The sequence below is a fragment of the Myxine glutinosa genome, chromosome 1, assembly GCF_964187855.1.
Source record: "Myxine glutinosa chromosome 1, kmMyxGlut1.1, whole genome shotgun sequence".
Classification (NCBI taxonomy): Eukaryota; Metazoa; Chordata; class Myxini; order Myxiniformes; family Myxinidae; genus Myxine; species Myxine glutinosa.
In genome coordinates this window covers 404,360,285-404,379,381 of record NC_136261.1, presented here as the reverse complement: position 1 = coordinate 404,379,381, position 19,097 = coordinate 404,360,285, and the positions used below count along the sequence as shown (strand labels likewise).

Sequence of the window (19,097 nt, the reverse complement as noted above, 5' to 3'; positions counted from 1 at the left end):
CCCTTGCTAACGGGAGAGCCGTCCCCCGTATCCGTAACAATTGGTGTCGGGAGCGAGATTCGGACCTGAAGCGCTTCGCGCGCTCAAATTACGAGTGGCCCACAATTTTGTTTTATAAGATCCTAAATTTAAAATCGTGCCATGGATGGTCAAGGCGATCGGATGCCGGTGGGAGAGTTAGAAGGTTTAGAGTCGACCCAGGACCCCAGGGAAATGTATGTGGGAGAAATGGAGGAGGAGAGAAATGAGGATGTGGTTGAGGGGGTATCAGGTGCACAAAATGGCGGCACTTCGCACGTGGTCGCGGCAGCCGAGCCCGAGATACCAGGGTACATGCGATTTTTTTATGGACCAATTAATGGCAAAAGTCGACGAAAGGGGGGAGACATTGAAAAAAATGGGTGAGCAATTAGAAAATCGAATGGGGCAGCACATGGGAAACCAAATTGAAGGGATGGAAAGCAGAATGAGGGATGAAGCAAGGGGTACCAGTGAGCAATTGAGAGACGGGTTAAGTAATATGGGAAGCAAATTGGAGGGACTCGGAAGCAAATTGGAGGGACTCGGAAGCAAATTGGAAGAACTCGGAGGCAAATTGGAGGGACTCGGAAGCAAATTGGAGGGACTCGGAAGCAAATTGGAGGGACTCGGAAGCAAATTGGAGGGACAAACTGGGGGGCATAGTTGGCCAAGCCAAAGAAATTAATGAAGGGTTGGTGAGGGGGCAAGCCGCATATGAGGTGAGGGAAGCCGAGAGGGAGGTTGACCGCAGGTTGAGCGGGAGGAGCACACGGGTGCACGAGGAGGTAACGCGACTCGAGGAGCGCAGGTTGAGTGAGTCGGAGAAAAGCACAGGTAACTGGACCGGGGTAGACATCGCGACCCGGGGTATGGGGCAGCCGGCGACTGCTGAGGTAGAAGAGGGAATTTTAATAAAGCCAGCGGTCATCGTGGTGAATAAAGAAAAAGCAGTAGTGGGTATAATTGAAATTGGAGAGACCGGGGACTTAGAAGAGCAACAACTGGAGGAAGGAATGGAAATTGCTCAAACTCCCTGCCCACATCACGATGCTGTGCTCATTAATCCTTATAAAGATTTGCAGGTGTTGGTGCAGGGAGGAAGAAGAACCCCGAAGGTGAGACGGGCTGTATGTGGTGCCGGGAGATTTTGTAAGAGGGGGTTTGGCGCGAAGAGAATTGTCGCGCGATTGGGATCGATATGGCACCCGGGCGTTGAAGGGTCCCGGGTGAGTGGAAATGGCGCACGTGTGAAAAACAAAGTGTGCGTCAAGGAGTGAGCATGTTACGAAGCGTGAGTGTGAAACCAAGTGCGAGCGAGAATGCACGTCGGGGTGTACGGTGTGTGGAACGAAGGGTGCGAATGGTGAGTGTGCGCAAGAGGGTGCGCGAGAAGTGTGGTGTGTAACAGTGAGTGCGGTGGTGGAATGGACGGAGTGTGGGGGATGCACTGGAAGCGCCGGGTTTTGTGAGTGTGAAAAGGGTCGCGTGTGCGTGTGGGCATGCGAGTAAGGCGTCGACGTTGACCGGGGCAGCGTTTAGGGCAACGTATAGCCGATGCGAGCACTCGGGGCGCGGTGCACTTTGCTGGATGTGAGGCCCGGCGCGGGTCGGTGTTGCGTCACTTCTCTTCGAAGCGTCGTTTCCAATTCGGGCTTGGCCCCGCCCTGCACGGTCGAGTCCGGGCCTTGTTGGGCGAGGCGATCGGTCCGGTTCAGGGGCGGGTAAGAGGAAGCGGACCGGTGCCCCCTCATGGGGGCGGGGTTCCGACCGGGCGAGATTGAGCCATCGGGCCGGCGACCGCAAGGGGCCGCGCCGAGATGGTGCGTGGAATCTCTGCCCGACCAAACCCCCCCCCCCCCCCCCCCGAACCGAAAGCCGGACTGAGTTCAACCTGGAGGTGACCAAACCACCCAAATTCATTGCTCCGCTTTGCGAAGCCGTGTTTTAATGATGTAACGACGCACCGAGGCTCAGATATAGCGGACTATGATGACGATAGTGTTTTGGACCCGAAATTGATGGGGAATTTGTGATTTGAAAAGCAAAATTTGATGATTGGTAGATTGATGATTGGCAGATTGGCAAATTTTTGATTGGCTGGAATTTGGTGAGCAAATTGATAGTGAGAGATACCCGTTGTGGTGGGATGGCAACTCTGCCATCCCTCACAGTGGGGGCAAAGGAGCACTAGTTATGGGGTTGGCAGTGAAAACTAGCCCGGGAGGGTTGGGATATAATGTGTAGGGATCTAGAGAAGATGACCGTAGGTAACGGTAAGTTGAGGTAGCAATATTGGACAGGTAGTTGGGGACATGGAGAGGGTAGTTGGATGATAATGACGAGGGAGCGCAATAATATAAGGGGCTACGGGGAAGCGTGAGTTTTAGCAGGGCACCAGGTAGGTCAGATGATGCTGTGTGTGTTTAAAAGTGTACCCAGAAGTGTATTGTGAGAAGGTGATTGTGAATTGTATTGAGCATGGAAGTGTATGGAGCAGTGAGTGAGGAACAATTGTGATTGCACAGGTGTGCAACTGAACAGGTGTATGGAGCAGTGCATGAGTGAGTAGTGGTGGTTGTGTGTTGTGTTGACCAAATGGTCCAGGAAGGAAGGAGGGTGCAGGAAGCACCAGTAGGAGTGATTGCACAGGTGTGCAACTACAGGTGTATGGAGAATGGTTGAGTGTGGAATATATGGACTATGGAATGGATGGTCGTGGAGTGAGTATGGTGGAAACTGTGGAGTGGAGTGGATGGTGCGAAGGTGTGGATGGGGGAAAGGAGGATGGACCCCATCACGAATACCCGGGGAGGGTAGTTTAAGAGTTAGGTAGAGGGTACAGGTAAATTGTGGTTGGATATTGGCATCTGTGGTGCGTGGTGGAAGAATGGTGTTTGGATGGGTGCATTAGTGTTGTGGAAATGGCTGGGCATGTGGCCTGTTAGTGTGTGTAGTTGGTTGAGCACTCCGCCACTGCTAGGATGTCGGCCAGGTGAGGCCGCAGGTGGGCTCTGGGAGCAGGTAGAGTTGTGGATGGGGCCCGAGGATCCAAAGGACGGACCCGGGTAGCCCAGTGCCAGAGGGCACCGAGTGGGGAGAGCGCCAGAGGGCCTTCCCCAGTTAGATAGGTTAGGGTGAGGAGCAGGTAAGCTCGGAGGCAACTACAGTGGTGGAGGTGTGCAGGTGGGTAGACCTGCTGGGAGAGCCACACGACCCAGTCTTGAAATTGTGCAAAGGCACAGGGAGTTGAATCGGGGGAGTGAGACCCCAAATTGAGGAAGCACCACAGTTTGGTCAATGGGAATATGGTTCTTAAAACCGCATAGAGTGGAAGAGGCCAATGGTTTGGCAGGGAAGGACCCGGGTAGTGTAAAGTGTATTAAAGTCATTTAGAAGGTAGTTAGGATTGAGATCTCCTCGCACCATCTACATCCACTCACCTGAGGTAACGATGGTACTCCACACCATGCCATGGTTTGTTTTTATTATTTTGGTGCAAATGTTTGGAATGTGAGACGCATCATGACGTGGGTGTGACATTGTGCTTTGTTGTTCCATCTCTCCCTCCTTTTGAGGATTGATGATGAATTGGGTGATGACAAATTTTGGTTAGAGGGATTGTGGGGACGAATTTGGTATAGGGGAAATATGGGGAAGACGTGACGGTAGCGACGAATTTGTAAACGTGTTAGATTTTTTTTGTACATATGGGGTAAGGGCAAGGGTAGAGTAGGTAATAGGGGGGGGGTGACATACGGTAGGGACGAGCTTTCTCACTTCGCTCTCCGTACGCACCTCGTCTTGCATTGCCTTGTTGATGTGTACCCTTGTGACCTTACCCCATATGTCATCACCCCCTCGCTCACCTCGCTCACCCCTCGCTCACCTGTCTTCTCTCCGCCCCCCCTCCCCCTTGTCTCCGACCCGAGGACTGTGCGCCACTGGGCGCTGAGGGGAGCGTGCGGGAGTCCGCCATTGTGTGCCCGAAACTCCCGCAACCAGCTGTCTGCATCGATGCACCACTTATGGACCACATGTCTGTGGCTGAGCACCACTCATGGACCCTACAGGTTGGGGCATGGCCCCTCTGCTGGAACCGGCCATGATGGCCCGAGATCTTGCTTGCGGACCTCGGTCACGTGGCACCTATGCCCCACAGGTGAACCACCCACAGTCGGCCCCCTGTGGGCCATAAATAAAGAAAAAAATGGACACGTTTTGTGCTTTTTATTATGTCTAAATAGGCCGCCAGTAAGAAGATGAAGTTGACAACATCTGGAAGAACGACAATAGCCAGCAGAGGGAGCCAAAGAGCAAGACACCACCAGGGGTTTGTTGGTTTATTTTTAATATGAACTGTGGTGACTGTGCACCGATTGGTGCTTGATGGTGTTTTGGTGCGTTTTGGTGCTTTCTGGTGCGTCGATGCAGCACAGGCTGTCTTCCCCCCCAAAAGAACAATCACAGGTCCTGGGTTGCGTTTTGTAAATACAAGTAGCGTCACTGTAAATAATGCTCCCCCATCGTTCATGTTGTAGTTTGAAGACAATTCCGCAATTTGGTTAGCTGTGAGCGTGAGTCTGTTAGGCAGGGTGCAATGGAGCAGCGGGACATATTTATTTATATTTTAAAACTGTCACACTCAGGGCCAGGTTAAATGTAGAGGGAACTACACCTCCGTGCCACACTAAAGGTAAAAGTAATAGGCCGGGTACGTGCCTAAGAGGAGGAGGGTGCAGTGTTATGGATATGAGAATTGTGTTTAATTGTAAAATATCACCCTCCTTCCTCCATTTGTTGTGTACTAGGGCATTGCCCGTACGTGGGTGCCCGTTCCTTGCCAATGCCCGTACTATATATATATCTAAAATTATATCCCCCCCCCCCTCTATTTACATGAAATGGTTTGGTTCATGAAATGTTTTGGTCCATTCGCAACGCCAAAGCAAACGGCGAACGCTTTACATGAAATGGTTTGGTCCATGAAATGTTTTGGTTCATTCGCAACGCCAAAGCGAACGGCGAACGGCTTGCGAGTACAGTGACAATCCACCCCAAATCCCAAATGGTTTTCATTAGTTTTAAAACATAGTTTAACGCCAACATAGCGGCAACATAGTTTTCCAACGTGAAATAAATGAATACGCTGTCAAATGTGCCGTCCGAGGCAGAGTGTGTTCGCCACGTTCGGCACACGCGATAGCTCGCTGCTCTCTGATTGGTTGAAGCGTTTTTTGGACATAGCTCGGTAAGTACTTCTCCGATTAATTTAAAACCTTGAAAAGGCACATCCTCGGGTCCCTAGCAATATACCTGGCAAGTTTCAAGTATATCGGACCGGTAGTTGTCGAGAAACAGCGGTCACAGACAAACAAACGTACAAACACACACACAGAGATTACTGGCATTATAGATAGATAAAGGTCAAAGGTCATTCCCGTAGTTATTCCATATACCACACGTAGCCAATCATAGATTTCCTCCTTGTTCAGTAGTTATCTCCTTATTATGTGTATTAGATTAAGGCTCTGTTCCCATTAGTTAATACTCCATTGCACGAATCAAGTAAGGATAGCTCCCCTTCAATGACATTTTCCAGCCGAACTCTCCCTCTCTGAGTAACGAAGCTTAACAAGCGTGGGGTGCGCGGCTCCTCAACTGGCCTGGCTTGGGAAGCGGCGTTCGCCGCTATGATGAAGATGTGCTCCGTGCTCTGTTTGGACAGGAAGGGCGGGGTCGCCGGGAAGAGGCACGCCCAGGGCGCGCCACGACGGGCGGGGTGTTCAGCCCCATGCCCAAGTAAGGACACAAGCCCGTGGCTCGCCACGAGGGGTGCGCCGTTCGACTCTCTGCCCAAATAAGGTAGCAAGACCATGCCATTGCCTTATAAGGGCACGAAACAGAGCGCGGAGGAGGGCGGTACCGAAAACTGAGGAGGGCGTGTGAGCCCCGCGCTTGAGAGAGGAGAGATATACGTGCGACGATCGTGAAAGCAGCAGATTGAAGGAGAGAGACGCGTGAGACGATTCTGAGGGAGGAAAGGACCGCAGCAGAGGACAAAAGAGCCCGAGGCGTGTCAAGGGAGGGCGAGATACGTGTGCCGCTGCCACCCTGCTCGCTCCCAGCCCGGGAAGGACCTGCTTGCTGTGCGCCCTGCCAAAACCTTCCAGTTTGTGGTCCGACCTGAACCTTCTGATCCCTCCAGCCAATCCACCCTTCATTCCCCATTCGTGTGAGTCTGTCTTTGTTTGTTCTGTCCTGGGTTAAGTAAGACTGTTTATAGGTAAGCTAATTTGCACTGTGTTTCTTCGTCTTCTGTAAATTCTTTTGTTATCTTTCCTTCTCCTTGGTTATTTTTGGTCTTGTAAATAATAGTAATAAATTATATTTGTTCTTCCTACCTTCGTCTTCTTCTTCACATTCAGTCGCTTTAGTGATTTTCTTCATTGAATACCTGTGGCACGATTTGGCCAACGTTCGGAATCGGGTTTAGTACTGTTAATGGCTCGAACTTCGGGTTGCTAAAACCGCTCGGCAACTAGTCCATCTAAAACCGGGGTTTGAGCGGTACTCGTCTCCCTGGGCTGCGGAGGGACGGATAAGGTATTCGGGATAAACCCTGGACCCATAACCCTGATCCTCCATCCCACGGGAGAGCGTTACAAGTACCAGGACTGGGGAGATGGCCAGCTTAACAGGACAAGGGGCTAATCACCCCTTGCTAACGTGAGAGCCGTCCCCCGTATCCGTAACAATATACACACACACACACACACACACACACACACACACACACACACACACACACACACACACACACACACACACACACACACACACACACATATATATATATACATACATATATATACAGTAATACCCCGGCCTACGTCATTAATTGGTTCCATAAGCCGTGACGTAACTCGGTTTTTTACGTAAACCAGGTGTCATGCCTTTTAGCTCTTTCACGAGCCTCGTTGTTGTAAAAAAATAAAATAAAAAAAATTAAAAAAAAGCCTTAAAATGAAGACAAACACCGAAAAACTAGAGGAAATAACTCGCGAAAGCATATAACTGTCGCTCAACCTTAAAGAACACTACAACCACATTTTAGTCATATTTTTTAATGAGTAATGAACACAATTAATAAATGAATTTGTAAAGAATAATAAATAAAACTAGAACTGCCACTTTAAAACTGCTGGCAGTGATGACCGGTTTACTCGCACCCACTTTTGATACAACCCCACTTTTGATACAACCCCACAACACAACACAACACAACACAAAACACTCCCCCCTAACACACACACACACACACACACACACACACACACACACACACACACACACACACACACACACACACACACACACACACACCCCCAACCCCCCCTCCTCCACACATATCCACCCCCCCACACACCCACACATATCCACCCCCCCGCCCCCCCACCCACACACACACACACACATACATACATCCACACACACGCACATCCACACATCCAACCCCTCCTCCTCCACACGCACACCCCAACCCCCTCGCCCCCACATACACACATATCCACCCCCCCCCCCACAAACACACACATCCACACATCCACACACACACACATCCCCCCACCCCCATCACACACACACACACACACACACACACACACACACACACACACACACCCCTCCACACATACACACACACACACACACACACACACACATAAATCCAACCCCCCCTCCTCCTCCACATGCACACCCCAACCCATCCCCCCCCCCCCCACACACACACACAAATATCCACACCCCCACACCCACACACACACATCCACACACACACATCCTGACACACACATCCCCTCACACACACACATCCCCCCTTCACACACACATCCACCCTTCACACACACATCCCCCCTTCACACACACATCCCCCCTTCACACACACATCCCCCCTTCACACACACATCCCCCCTTCACACACACATCCCCCCTTCACACACACACACACACACACACACACACACACACACACACACACACACACACACACACACACACACACACACACCCCTCCACACATACACACACCCACATCCAACACCCCCTCCTCCACACGCACACCCCAACCCCCCACACATATCCACCCCCCCCCCCACACACAGACACACACACACACACAAACACCCTCACACCCCTCCCCCCAAACGCACACCCCTCCACCCCCCCCCCTCCACACATACACACACATCTGCCCACCCCTCCATATGCACACCTCAACCCCCCCCCCCCCCCACACACACACACACACACACACACACACACACACACACACACACACACACACACCCTCTCCCCACACACACACACACACACACCTCCACACCTCCACACACACACCCCTCCACACACATTCCCCCTCCCCCCACACCCCTACACACACACACACACACCCACACACACACACACACACACAACCCCTCCCCCCACACACCCCTCCAAACACACACACACACACACACACACACACACACACACACACACACACACACACACACACATCCAACCCCCCCTCCCCCACACGCACACCCCAACCACCCCCAACATACACACATATCCACCCCTCCACCCCCCACACACACATATCTTATTCCACATGTGGAGTACTTGACAATGAGCCATGTTTCAAATTTTTCCATGGAGCGGGGTCAGAGATATAGAGGGGCAAGTCTTTTCAGTTATTGCAAGATGGTGCCTTTACCGCTGAACTATGACGTCATAATTATCATTAAAATATTCCTCAGGAGGAGGCGCTCCGATGGTGAAAATTTGTGTCAATCGGACCAAAGATTGCTGAGAAAATGAATTTTTAAAATGCAGACACGGCACACGTATGGCATACGGCACACGCATGGCATACGGCACAAGTGTGGCACACGGCACACGGCACACGTTACACATACTGCACTTGTACGCACCCAATTGCTTAACCCCGCTTTTCGCTTCACGAGAGAAGGGCAATAAAGGGAGTGGGAGATGAGAGGGGGAGGGAGAGAGAAGCACAACAGTGGAGAACAGGGACAGCAGTAGATCTGTCAAAGGGAGACAGGTGTGGGTTGGGGTGGGGGAGTGCTATAAAACAGATTTTTTTTTTTTTTTTTTTTTTTTTGTATACAAGGTCGAGGCTCGTGAAAGAGCGAACATTAATCACACAGAAAGACAAACCGACACATAAAACATATAACATAGGGAGCGGTAGACAAGATGGGGAGAGAGGGGGAAGGACACAAACACAACATTTGAGAGCAGGGACCGAGAGACATGGAGACATCGAGAGATCTGAGAGAGGGCGAGGGCTTTGGGGGGGGGGCGTGGGAAGGGGGCGGTGGGAGAGGTATTGATGTGGGAGAGGTAAAGAGATGGACACAACTCGGACTTTCAGGAAAGGAAAACGGAATTTGAAAAAGGTGGATTTGGGTTGTATTAATGAGGGTAGAGAAGATCATGGTTTTGGATGGGGGAAGATAAGAGATGTTGGATAAGAGAAGACAAGAGATGGTGGAAAAGAGAAGATAACTGCACATAGATGGTCGATGTCCAAACTGCAGTTACTGAAATTTAGTTAATTCCAACTCAAACCTTTATTTAGGTTTTAATAAACATTTCAGATTTACATAATTATATTCTTCAGAAGAAAAACCAAATTGTTGTTGGGAAAAAACAATTTCCACATTTTGTTTGTTTTAGCGACCATTGTGTTGGAATTTGTTTTCGAATGAACATGTTTTGTTGAAAGAAGGCAACAAGTTCCACCAGGAATGACCCAATATCAAATTTTGAGGGTTTCCTTTCCATTTTGACCCATGATGCTATATCCTGGGGCGATGGCAAGGGAGGCGATGGGAGGGGAACAAACACCAAAAACAGATTTGACCAGACACCACCAGGATTTGGAGGAAGGAGAAACTCCTGGGGTGTGGTGGAGAGAGGGCAGTGCAGGGAGAGTGAGGAATATAGTTCTCATATAGAGAGCAACTTTGTCTGCACGATGAGGCTCAGGTCTATCATACCAGAGGAAGGAGTAATCAGGGAAAGACACTAAGGAGCCAGAGACGTCTTAAAAGAGGAAAGTTCTGCAAAGTAGATCAAGTCTGGTTCGTTAGAAGCAACTTGTATGGAGAGATCAGTCAGGTATGAGCGAATGTCGCAAATGTTTGAGGTCCATACCATTAAAGAGGAGGCATCAGGTACAAGAGAGGGGATGGTGGGGGAGGGTAGGTTGAGGGAGGGGAGGGGAGGTAGTGAGAGTTGTTGACATTGTGTCAGATTGCAGAAGAGCAAGGAGAGAAAGCAGGATGAGCAGAAGGAGAACAAAAGGCTAGGTGGTGATGGGTTGAGGAATTGTGAGAAAAGGAGGTGTGACAGCGTCAGGAAGGAATTAGCACCTGTATGGTTCTGATTGACTGACAGTTTTGCTGACAACTGTGGTTCATCTAGATTCATCTTATACTCCAAATCGATCTATCTCTGAATGAAGGAAAGAAAAATGGGGAAACTAGCCAATTTGACTTGCAATTCACCTCAAGAGGTACGCTGGAATACACGGTATTCTGAATTCAAAAGATTAAGGGCTGAATTTACGAAAAGTGTTTTAGAATTAGACGCATGGAGAAACGCTCTTGTGCGATGATCACCAGTTCAAAGTTAGTCGCCAATCGCCGAAGAGTGATGATCTAAAGCGTTATCAAAACCTAAACATAAGCGTTTAAATAACAACAAAACTTTAAATGTTGACAACCGCATGTTTAAGAGTGTGTTGAAGGCCTTGAAGCATGCATTGCAAGACTTGTAATTGGTAGTTAACATGGGATGGTGAATATCGAATAGATGTGTTGGGAGTGCCTGAATTAGCCCAAGTGGAGGAAGAGGATAGTAATAGGGCAGTTCACCGACGTGCATTGAGAATCATTTAGGATAGATGCAACACTCTGAAAAAAATATGGCAATATTAAATTTATCAAGCGTTGGACTCTCAAAGGAATCATTTTGGTCGCTGCTGTATCTTGTGTAAGATCACTTGGATCAACCTAAGATGAGGAGCAATGTGCTGAATCCCCTTCAACAATTGTCTGTGACACAGCCATTCTATGCAAGTGCATCGTTTAAATTGGATGTTCGAGATATGTGTGGTGTGCCACAGGCTAATCAGATGTTTCGACACGTACAACCAATTGGCTGTTTATCTCCCTTCACGAATTGCGAAACACTGTGGCGTGTACAACGATGTTTTTGATCGTGTTTAAGGTTTACACGTTTGTTAGCAAGATGCTCACGAAGTGCTGTTCATAAATTCAGCCCTGAATGGTAATTCTGGAGGTTTCTGCTTACCAGTTGTAGAACAGGCAGCACTGCCATTTGTCAAAGGAACATCTGACTCTTCCTTCACAAAAGCATATCTCAAAGCTTCAGAGACAGCACCATCGTTGTTGTTTTGTGTGCATTCCACTTTCACAGGATGGATTTCACCTGCATACAATTCAGTGTCAGCCTTTTGCAGTACACAAAGTTTAAAACTTCCAAATATAAATCAGGTCAATAAGACATTTATTGAGTTGAGGAAAAGGATGATCTAAATATACTCAAAGGCAAAAGTTATTGTGACACACAAACAACAAACAGAATCAGTGTTAAACTTTTACTGCCGCGAATCAAATGTTATTACATGGGGAGACAAATGTTTCAAGGTATGGTAACGATCAACAGTCCATTAGAACAGTGCACCTGGCATATGCAAATGAGCCACAACACAAGAGGGGGTTCACAAGCAAGTTCACACAGTCAGTAGCGAGTGTGTCCACCTTGTGCATTGATGCAGGCCTGGCACCTTTGCCTCATTGAGGCCACTAAACGTCGATGAAAGTCCTTGGGAAGATCATTCCATATCCGAGGAAGGATTTGGTGGAGTTCCTGCAGCGTTTTTGGAGGATTCGGATGACGTCGTAAACGTCGCTCCATTTCATCCCAGACGTGTTCAATGGGTGACAAATCAGGGGATCTTGCAGGCCAGGGTAACACATTAACATTGTTCTGATTAAGATACTGCTGTACAACTCGAGCAACGTGTGGTCTGGCATTATCGTGTTGAAACGTCACTCTAGGGCCGTTCTGTTGCAAAAACGGTAAAGCGGCCATTTGCAAAATCTCGTCTCGGTACCTCACAGCATTCAAGTTCCCCTCAATCACAATCATTGGCGTTCTTGCTGCAGCTGTTATCCCACCCCAGATCATAACACCCCCACCTCCAAAACGATCCCCTTCCAGAACAGATGGCCTGATGTAACGTTCACCTGTGCACCTGTAGACACGTGTCCTACCGTCAGCTCGGTGAAGCTGTGCCAAATGGTGTTTCTATGGACGTTGAATCGACGAGCAACATCACGCTGCGAGGTACCAGACTGAAGCATATCTATAGCTCTCCATCTGTCATTTTCCCTGAGGCGTGGCATGTCGAACTTATTCTAAAACGATGAATAGAGGTGTTTTTCTGACTTCTGCACTTCCTAAGACTGCATTGAGTGGAAATGATAAGCATCTGGTTGTCTGGCCTTTTAAAGTGAACATTGCTGGCCATTTTTCTCGAATATGTCATGCTTCTTGCAAATTTCATGCAATTCGAACAACAACTGCTTGGTTGCGTTTCTTCGACCATTTTAACACACTCTTTCTCTGGTTCAAATCCAAAAATTCATTCACAAGATTACCAATGAAAAAATTCCATGTCACAATAACTTTTGCCTCTGAGTATATTACAGAATCACCACACCGTTACAGGACATTTGGTCCATGTCTTCACTGCAACCTTCCCCCAGCACATGCATGAAAACGAGATGGTATTCATAGAATACTTAACCTGTGCAATCTTGATAAAGATTTCGTGCAAACCAACTCTTCGGTTTTTTTAAGGTTTTTTTTTTTTTGGGATCCAATATGGCTGCCAGACCAGACTTCCGTTTCCGGTCTTGCTGGCGACGGTTCGTTTTTTTCGCAGGTCTCCACGCTCTCCATCGAAATCGAAGTTAAGTCATTGTTCCAATTTGTATTTTCGTTATAACTGTATTTCTTTTATAGTGTATGTACGTATGTTGTCCCGTCAAAGATTTTTCGGTGCAAATCTTTCATACCTGTATTGAAAATCGCGTTAATTCGTGTCGTCTCGAGGCCCTGTACAGTGTGCACTGTACAACCTTGAGGCTTTGGTTTTCTCTCAGCGCCTGTCGTTTGTGGTCCAATAACTTTCGTTCTCTGTTTTCGCAGTCTTTCCACCCCAAAGCCTACTTCCTTGTGTAAATCTCAACTCAAAAAAACAAAAAAAGGAGACTACCTTCTCTGTGCTCATTCGTTTATTCGTTCTTATTCGTTCGTTCGTTTCTTCGACCACGTGTTTCTCCCCCATTTCCCCAGATAGATTGTCAAATTTCAATTCGTTATTTTATCGTCCATGCGATATTGTTTGATTACAGTTAGTTTTGGTTTGATTTTCCTGTAACTCGTAATTAATTAATCGTGTTCTGCTCCTCGTGTGTGGCCCTGTAGTTGTACCCCCATCGGTGTTTTGTTAACTTAAGTGTGTTTTGCTTGGCTCTTGGTTTTTTCCCTTCTACCCCGAACATAATACTGTCTAACGTTCTAAATCCCCACCTCCCCCACCCCCCCAAAAAAACAAAAAAAAACCAAAAACATTTATTTTATTTTCTCCACGTGTACTGTTGTCTCATCCTGTATTTTCTGTCCAGGTGTGCTGTTCGCCCCACCCCCATTATCTCCTTGCCATCCACCGTTTGCCCTGTTCACGTGACTCGTGGTGGTCCCTCTCGGCTCTCCCCCCGTTGGTATTTTTGTGCATATAAGATTGTTCATAGTTCTGTTTAAATATTTTTAAACATGTTTAACCTTTCCCCTTCTGTTTTTTATTCAGTGGTATATTACAACACGCTGTTTTTCTTCCTATTTAAAAGGCTTTTCTCAATTTCCTCTCCAACTCATTCCACTTCAAAAAAAAGAAATTCAATATCTTATACGTCTCCCTCACTACATGGTCTAAATTCACATTCATTCCATCCCTCCTCCATCATCCTGAACCGGATTGCTAACTTGAAGATCACAACAAACCCAATTTGTTATCAATGTTCGTCTTTCATTAATCATCCACTTTCTAAACTCCCCTCTTGCCCCTCCCATCCAAATCCCCCCCCTTGCACCTACACTCCGAAACTTCCCCCTTGCCCCTCCACTCTTAAACTCCCCCCTTGCCCTTCCCCTCCTAAACTTCCCCTTTGCCCCTCCCCTCCTAATCTCCCCCCTTGCCCCTCCACTCCTGATCTCCCCCCTTTCCCCTTCCCTCCAAAACTCCCCCCTTGCCCCTCCCCTCCAAAACTCCCCCCTTGCCCCTCCCCTCCTAAACTCCCCCCTCACTCCTCCCCTTCAAAATTCCCCCCCAATCCCTCCCTTTCAATTCTCCCCCCATACCATTCCTCTCCAATTCTCTCTCCTCCCCCCTCCTCCTCCAAGCTGCCTCCTCCCCACTTCGTCTCCCTTCTATCTCATACCTCCACCCCCCCAAACCTTCTACTTTCCTCTGCCCCCCCCTCAAACAACCCCTCACTGTGCCGCATCCCTTCACCAGCAAACCTTTCATCCTCCTCATCCTTCCCTTTCTTGGAACTCTTCTGCAACATCTGAAACACTATCAACTGCTCTCCCTACCTCCCCCTCTCATCCTTCATCTTACCCTACTCCTCCCCTCCCCTGTCCTGTACCCGATGCTCCCCCTCTCTCTTCATTAACGGTATGGACCTCAAACATCCGGGGCCTTCGCTCAAACCTGACTGATCTCTCCATACAGGTTGCTTCTGACAATCCAGACTTGATCTGCTTAACAGAGACTTTCCTCCTTCAAGATGTCTCTGATTCCTTAATATCTCTTCCTGGTTACTCCCTCCTCCGGTATGTTAGACCTGAGCCTCGGCCTGGTGGTGGGGTGGCTATCTTTGTCAAAAACTCTCTTCCTCACTCTCCTTGCACTGCTCTCATTCCTCCTCACCCGCAGGAGTACCTCTGGTTACGGCTTCCTCTCCGCTCCCACCTTTTGTTCATATGTGTTCTGTACCGTCCCCCAAACAGTGATGACTCCATCTACATTTCACTGTCTGACAACATGGACCAACTTCTATCCACTCATCCCAACTCTCTCTTCCTCATATGTGGTGACTTCAACTGTCATCATGCCACCTGGTTGGGTGTGGGTTCCTCTCTCACTAGTCATGGCACCTCAGCAAAGGACTTCTGTGACTCACTGGGATTGACACAATCTGTCAATTTCCCGACCCGGATCTCAGCCAATGGAGTATCTTCTCTTCTAGACTTGGTTATGACAAACTTCCCTGCTAATGTCTGCTGCTCTTCTTCTGCTCCAATCGGTTCTTCTGATCATGTGCTTGTCAAAGTGGACATCTCTCTGGCCATTCTCAGAGAGCCTCCTCAGCGTCGACGAGTCTGGCATTTCACTCAGGCCGACTGGGACGGTCTTCAAGCAGCCATCAATCGTCTGGATTGGTCTCCCATCTCCACTGCCTCTGACATCAATTCTTCCTGGGAATTCTTCCAAAGCAAACTGATCTCTCTCATGCACAGATTTATCCCATCTCGCCTTCAATTGTCTTACCCTTCCTCCCGTCCATGGTACACTGAATCTTGTGGTGAGGCAGTTGCCCTGAAACAACTTGCCTTTGCCTCTTGGAAGGCTAATCCAACTGAAGGAAATCTCAGTTCCTTCCACCAAGCTCGGAACAAGTGTGTGTCTACCCTCAGGAGTGCCAGGAAGCACTATCTCTCCTCACTCAAGAATGAACTCTCAAACCTGTCTCCTTCCTCCAAATCCTGGTGGCGTCTGGTCAAATCCGTTTCTGGTGTTTGTTCCCCCTCCATCCCCTCCCTTACCTCAAATGGCCACACAGTTGACATCGCACGTGACAAAGCCGAATGCCTCAACTCTGTGTTCGCCTCGAAATCCTTAGTCCCAAACCCATCTCTCTCTGTTCCCACCTTTCCCAGTCGAACCCAACTGCTCCTGGACTCTGTGTCCTTCTCTCCTGACAAGGTGGAGGAGTTTTTGTCAAACCTCGACTCTGATTCTGCAACTGGACCAGACGGCATCAGCCCACGGGTCCTAAAATCCTGCTCTGCCGCTCTATCTCACCCTCTCTCTGTTCTTTTCACCCTATCTTTTGCTCAAGGTCATCTGCCAGCATCCTGGAAATCAGCTAACATTACCGCTTTACACAAAAAAGGTGCAAAAACAGATCCTTGCAACTACAGACCAATCAGCCTGCTCCCAATTATCAGCAAAGTCATGGAATCCATCATTGCTTCGGATATGAAATCTTTCCTCTTCTCCAATGGCTTGATCTCTGATCATCAATTTGGTTTCAGACCAGGTCACTCTACTCTGGACATGCTGCTTCTGCTGTCTCAAAAATGGATGGAGGTCCTCAATGCCAAACAGGAAATCAGAGCTGTCTCCCTTGACATATCAAGGGCCTTTGATACGGTCTGGCACCCAGCTCTGCTCACCAAACTCTCCTCCTATGGTATCCATGGAAATCTCCATGCATGGCTTGCGGACTTCCTCTCTGGTCGTAGTCAACGTGTGGCCCTGAATGGATTTCTCTCATCTCCCCTTCCTGTTCAGGCTGGAGTTCCCCAAGGAAGTGTGCTGGGCCCTGTGCTTTTTCTGGTCTTTATCAATGATCTCTCTGACTCTCTGGAAAATCCTCTCTATCTCTTTGCTGATGACTCCACTCTCTGCCGCTCCATTCCTCTTCCCTCAGATCGGCAGTCTGCAGCCTCCTCACTCTCTGAAGACCTGGACAAAATCACAGACTGGTCAAACAAGTGGAACATGTCTTTCAATCCTGCCAAATCTCACTCTCTTACTATGTCTCTCCGAAAAGATCGACTGGACAACCCTCCCATCTACTTTCTCAACAATCCTCTCCAAGAAGTTCTGTCACTCAAGCTTTTGGGTCTCACTATCTGCCATGATCTTTCTTGGGAAAACCACATTTCCAAGCTGGCCTCCAAAGCCAGTCGCCGACTGGGCATCCTCCGTCGTGCGAAGTCCTTCCTCGGCACACCTGAGCTCCTCACCACATACAAGGCTTTCATCCGCAGCTCAATGGAATACTGTTCTCCCCTATGGGCTGGTGCTCCTGCCTCACACCTGGCTCGGCTTCACGCTGTTGAATCCAAAGCTTTCAAAATCATTGGAATCTCCCGCGATGAAGCTATCTCTGAGGGCCTTTCACTCACTCACCGCAGGCAGGTAGGTGGTCTTTCTGTCTTCTACCGACTCCTCTCCGGCCTTGCTCCCCCAGCTCTCTCTGTGCTCTGTCCCCCAAATATTCCTACAGGTCGCACAAGATCTGCCAGCAACCCTCTGATGGTTAAACTGCCGAAATCTCGGCTCTCTGCTCACCTTCACTCTTTCATTCCTCTTTTCTCCCGCCTGTGGAACAAACTCCCACACTCCCTTCAATCCCTCTCCTCCCTCCAGGTCTTTAAAACAGCTGTTCACCACCATCTCTTATCTTCCCCCATCCATAACCTTGATCTTTTCTACCCCCACTAATTCACCCCAGATCCACCTTGTTTGAAATTCCAACTTATTTCCTGGAAATCCTGGCAGTGTCCATATGTTTATACCTCTCCCACCCCCCCCCCCTTCACATGCCTCCCCCCCTTCACATGCCTCCCCCCCTTCACATGCCTCCCCCCCTTCACATGCCTCCCCCCCCTCACATGCCTCCCCTCCCTTCACATGCCTCCCCCCCCAAAGCCCTCTCCCTCCCACAGATCTCTCGATGTCTCCATGTCTCTCGGTCCCTGCTCTCAAATGTTGTGTTTGTGTCCTTCCCCCTCTCTCCCCATCTTGTCTACCGCTCCCGATGTTATTTGTTTTATGTGTCTGTTTGTCTTTCTGTGTGATAAATGTTCGCTCTTTCACGAGCCTCGATCTTGTATACAAAAAAAATAAAAAAAATAAAAAAAATCCATGTAATCAGAATATACACACACAAACACACAAACACACACACACACACACACACACACACACACACACACACACACACACACACACACACACACACACACACACACACACACACACACACACACACACACACACACACACGTATATATATATATATATTGTTATGGATATGAGAATTGTGTTTAATTGTAAAATATCACCCTCCTTCCTCCATTTGTTGTGTATAAAGGTCAAAGGTCGTTCCCGGAGTTATTCCATATACCACACGTAGCCAATCATAGATTTCCTCCTTGTTCCGTAGTTATCTCCTTATTATGTGTATTAGATTAAGGCTCTGTTCCCATTAGTTAATACTCCATTGCACCGAATCAAGTAAGGATAGCTCCCCTTCAATGACATTTTCCAGCCGAACTCTCCCTCTCTGGGTAACGAAGCTTAACAAGCGTGGGGTGTGCGGCTCCTCAACTGGCCTGGCTTAGGAAGCGGCGTTCGCCGCTATGATGAAGATGTGCTCCGTGCTCCGTTTGGACAGGAAGGGCGGGGTCGCCGGGAAGAGGCACGCCCAGGGCGCGCCACGAGGGGCGGGGTGTTCAGCCCCATGCCCAAGTAAGGACACAAGCCCGTGGCTCGCCACGAGGGGCGCGCCGTTCGACTCTCTGCCCAAATAAGGTAGCAAGACCATGCCATTGCCTTATAAGGGCACGAAACAGAGCGCGGAGGAGGGCGGTACCGAAAACTGAGGAGGGCGTGTGAGCCCCGCGCTTGAGAGAGAAGGAGAGATATACGCGCGACGATCGTGAAAGCAGCAGATTGAGGGAGAGAGACGCGTGAGACGATTCCGAGGGAGGAAAGAACCGCAGCAGAGGACAAAAGAGCCCGAGGCGTGTCAAGGGAGGGCGAGATACGTGTGCCGCTGCTGCCCTGCTCGCTCCCAGCCCGGGAAGGACCTGCTTGCTGTGCGCCCTGCCAA

The 19,097-nt window shown here is 49.0% G+C and overlaps 1 protein-coding gene across 4 annotated transcripts in view; it reads right to left on the bottom strand.

Annotated features, from left to right (window-relative positions):
* LOC137417120 (uncharacterized) overlaps positions 1 to 19,097 on the bottom strand; it is a 121,757-nt gene that overhangs the window by 19,011 nt on the left and 83,649 nt on the right. For all 4 annotated transcript variants that reach the window (XM_068102893.2, XM_068102904.2, XM_078770402.1 and 1 more), the window contains exon 5: positions 11,407 to 11,544. In XM_068102893.2, coding sequence (XP_067958994.2) covers positions 11,407 to 11,544 — 138 coding nt within the window. The remainder of the gene's footprint in view (positions 1 to 11,406; positions 11,545 to 19,097) is intronic.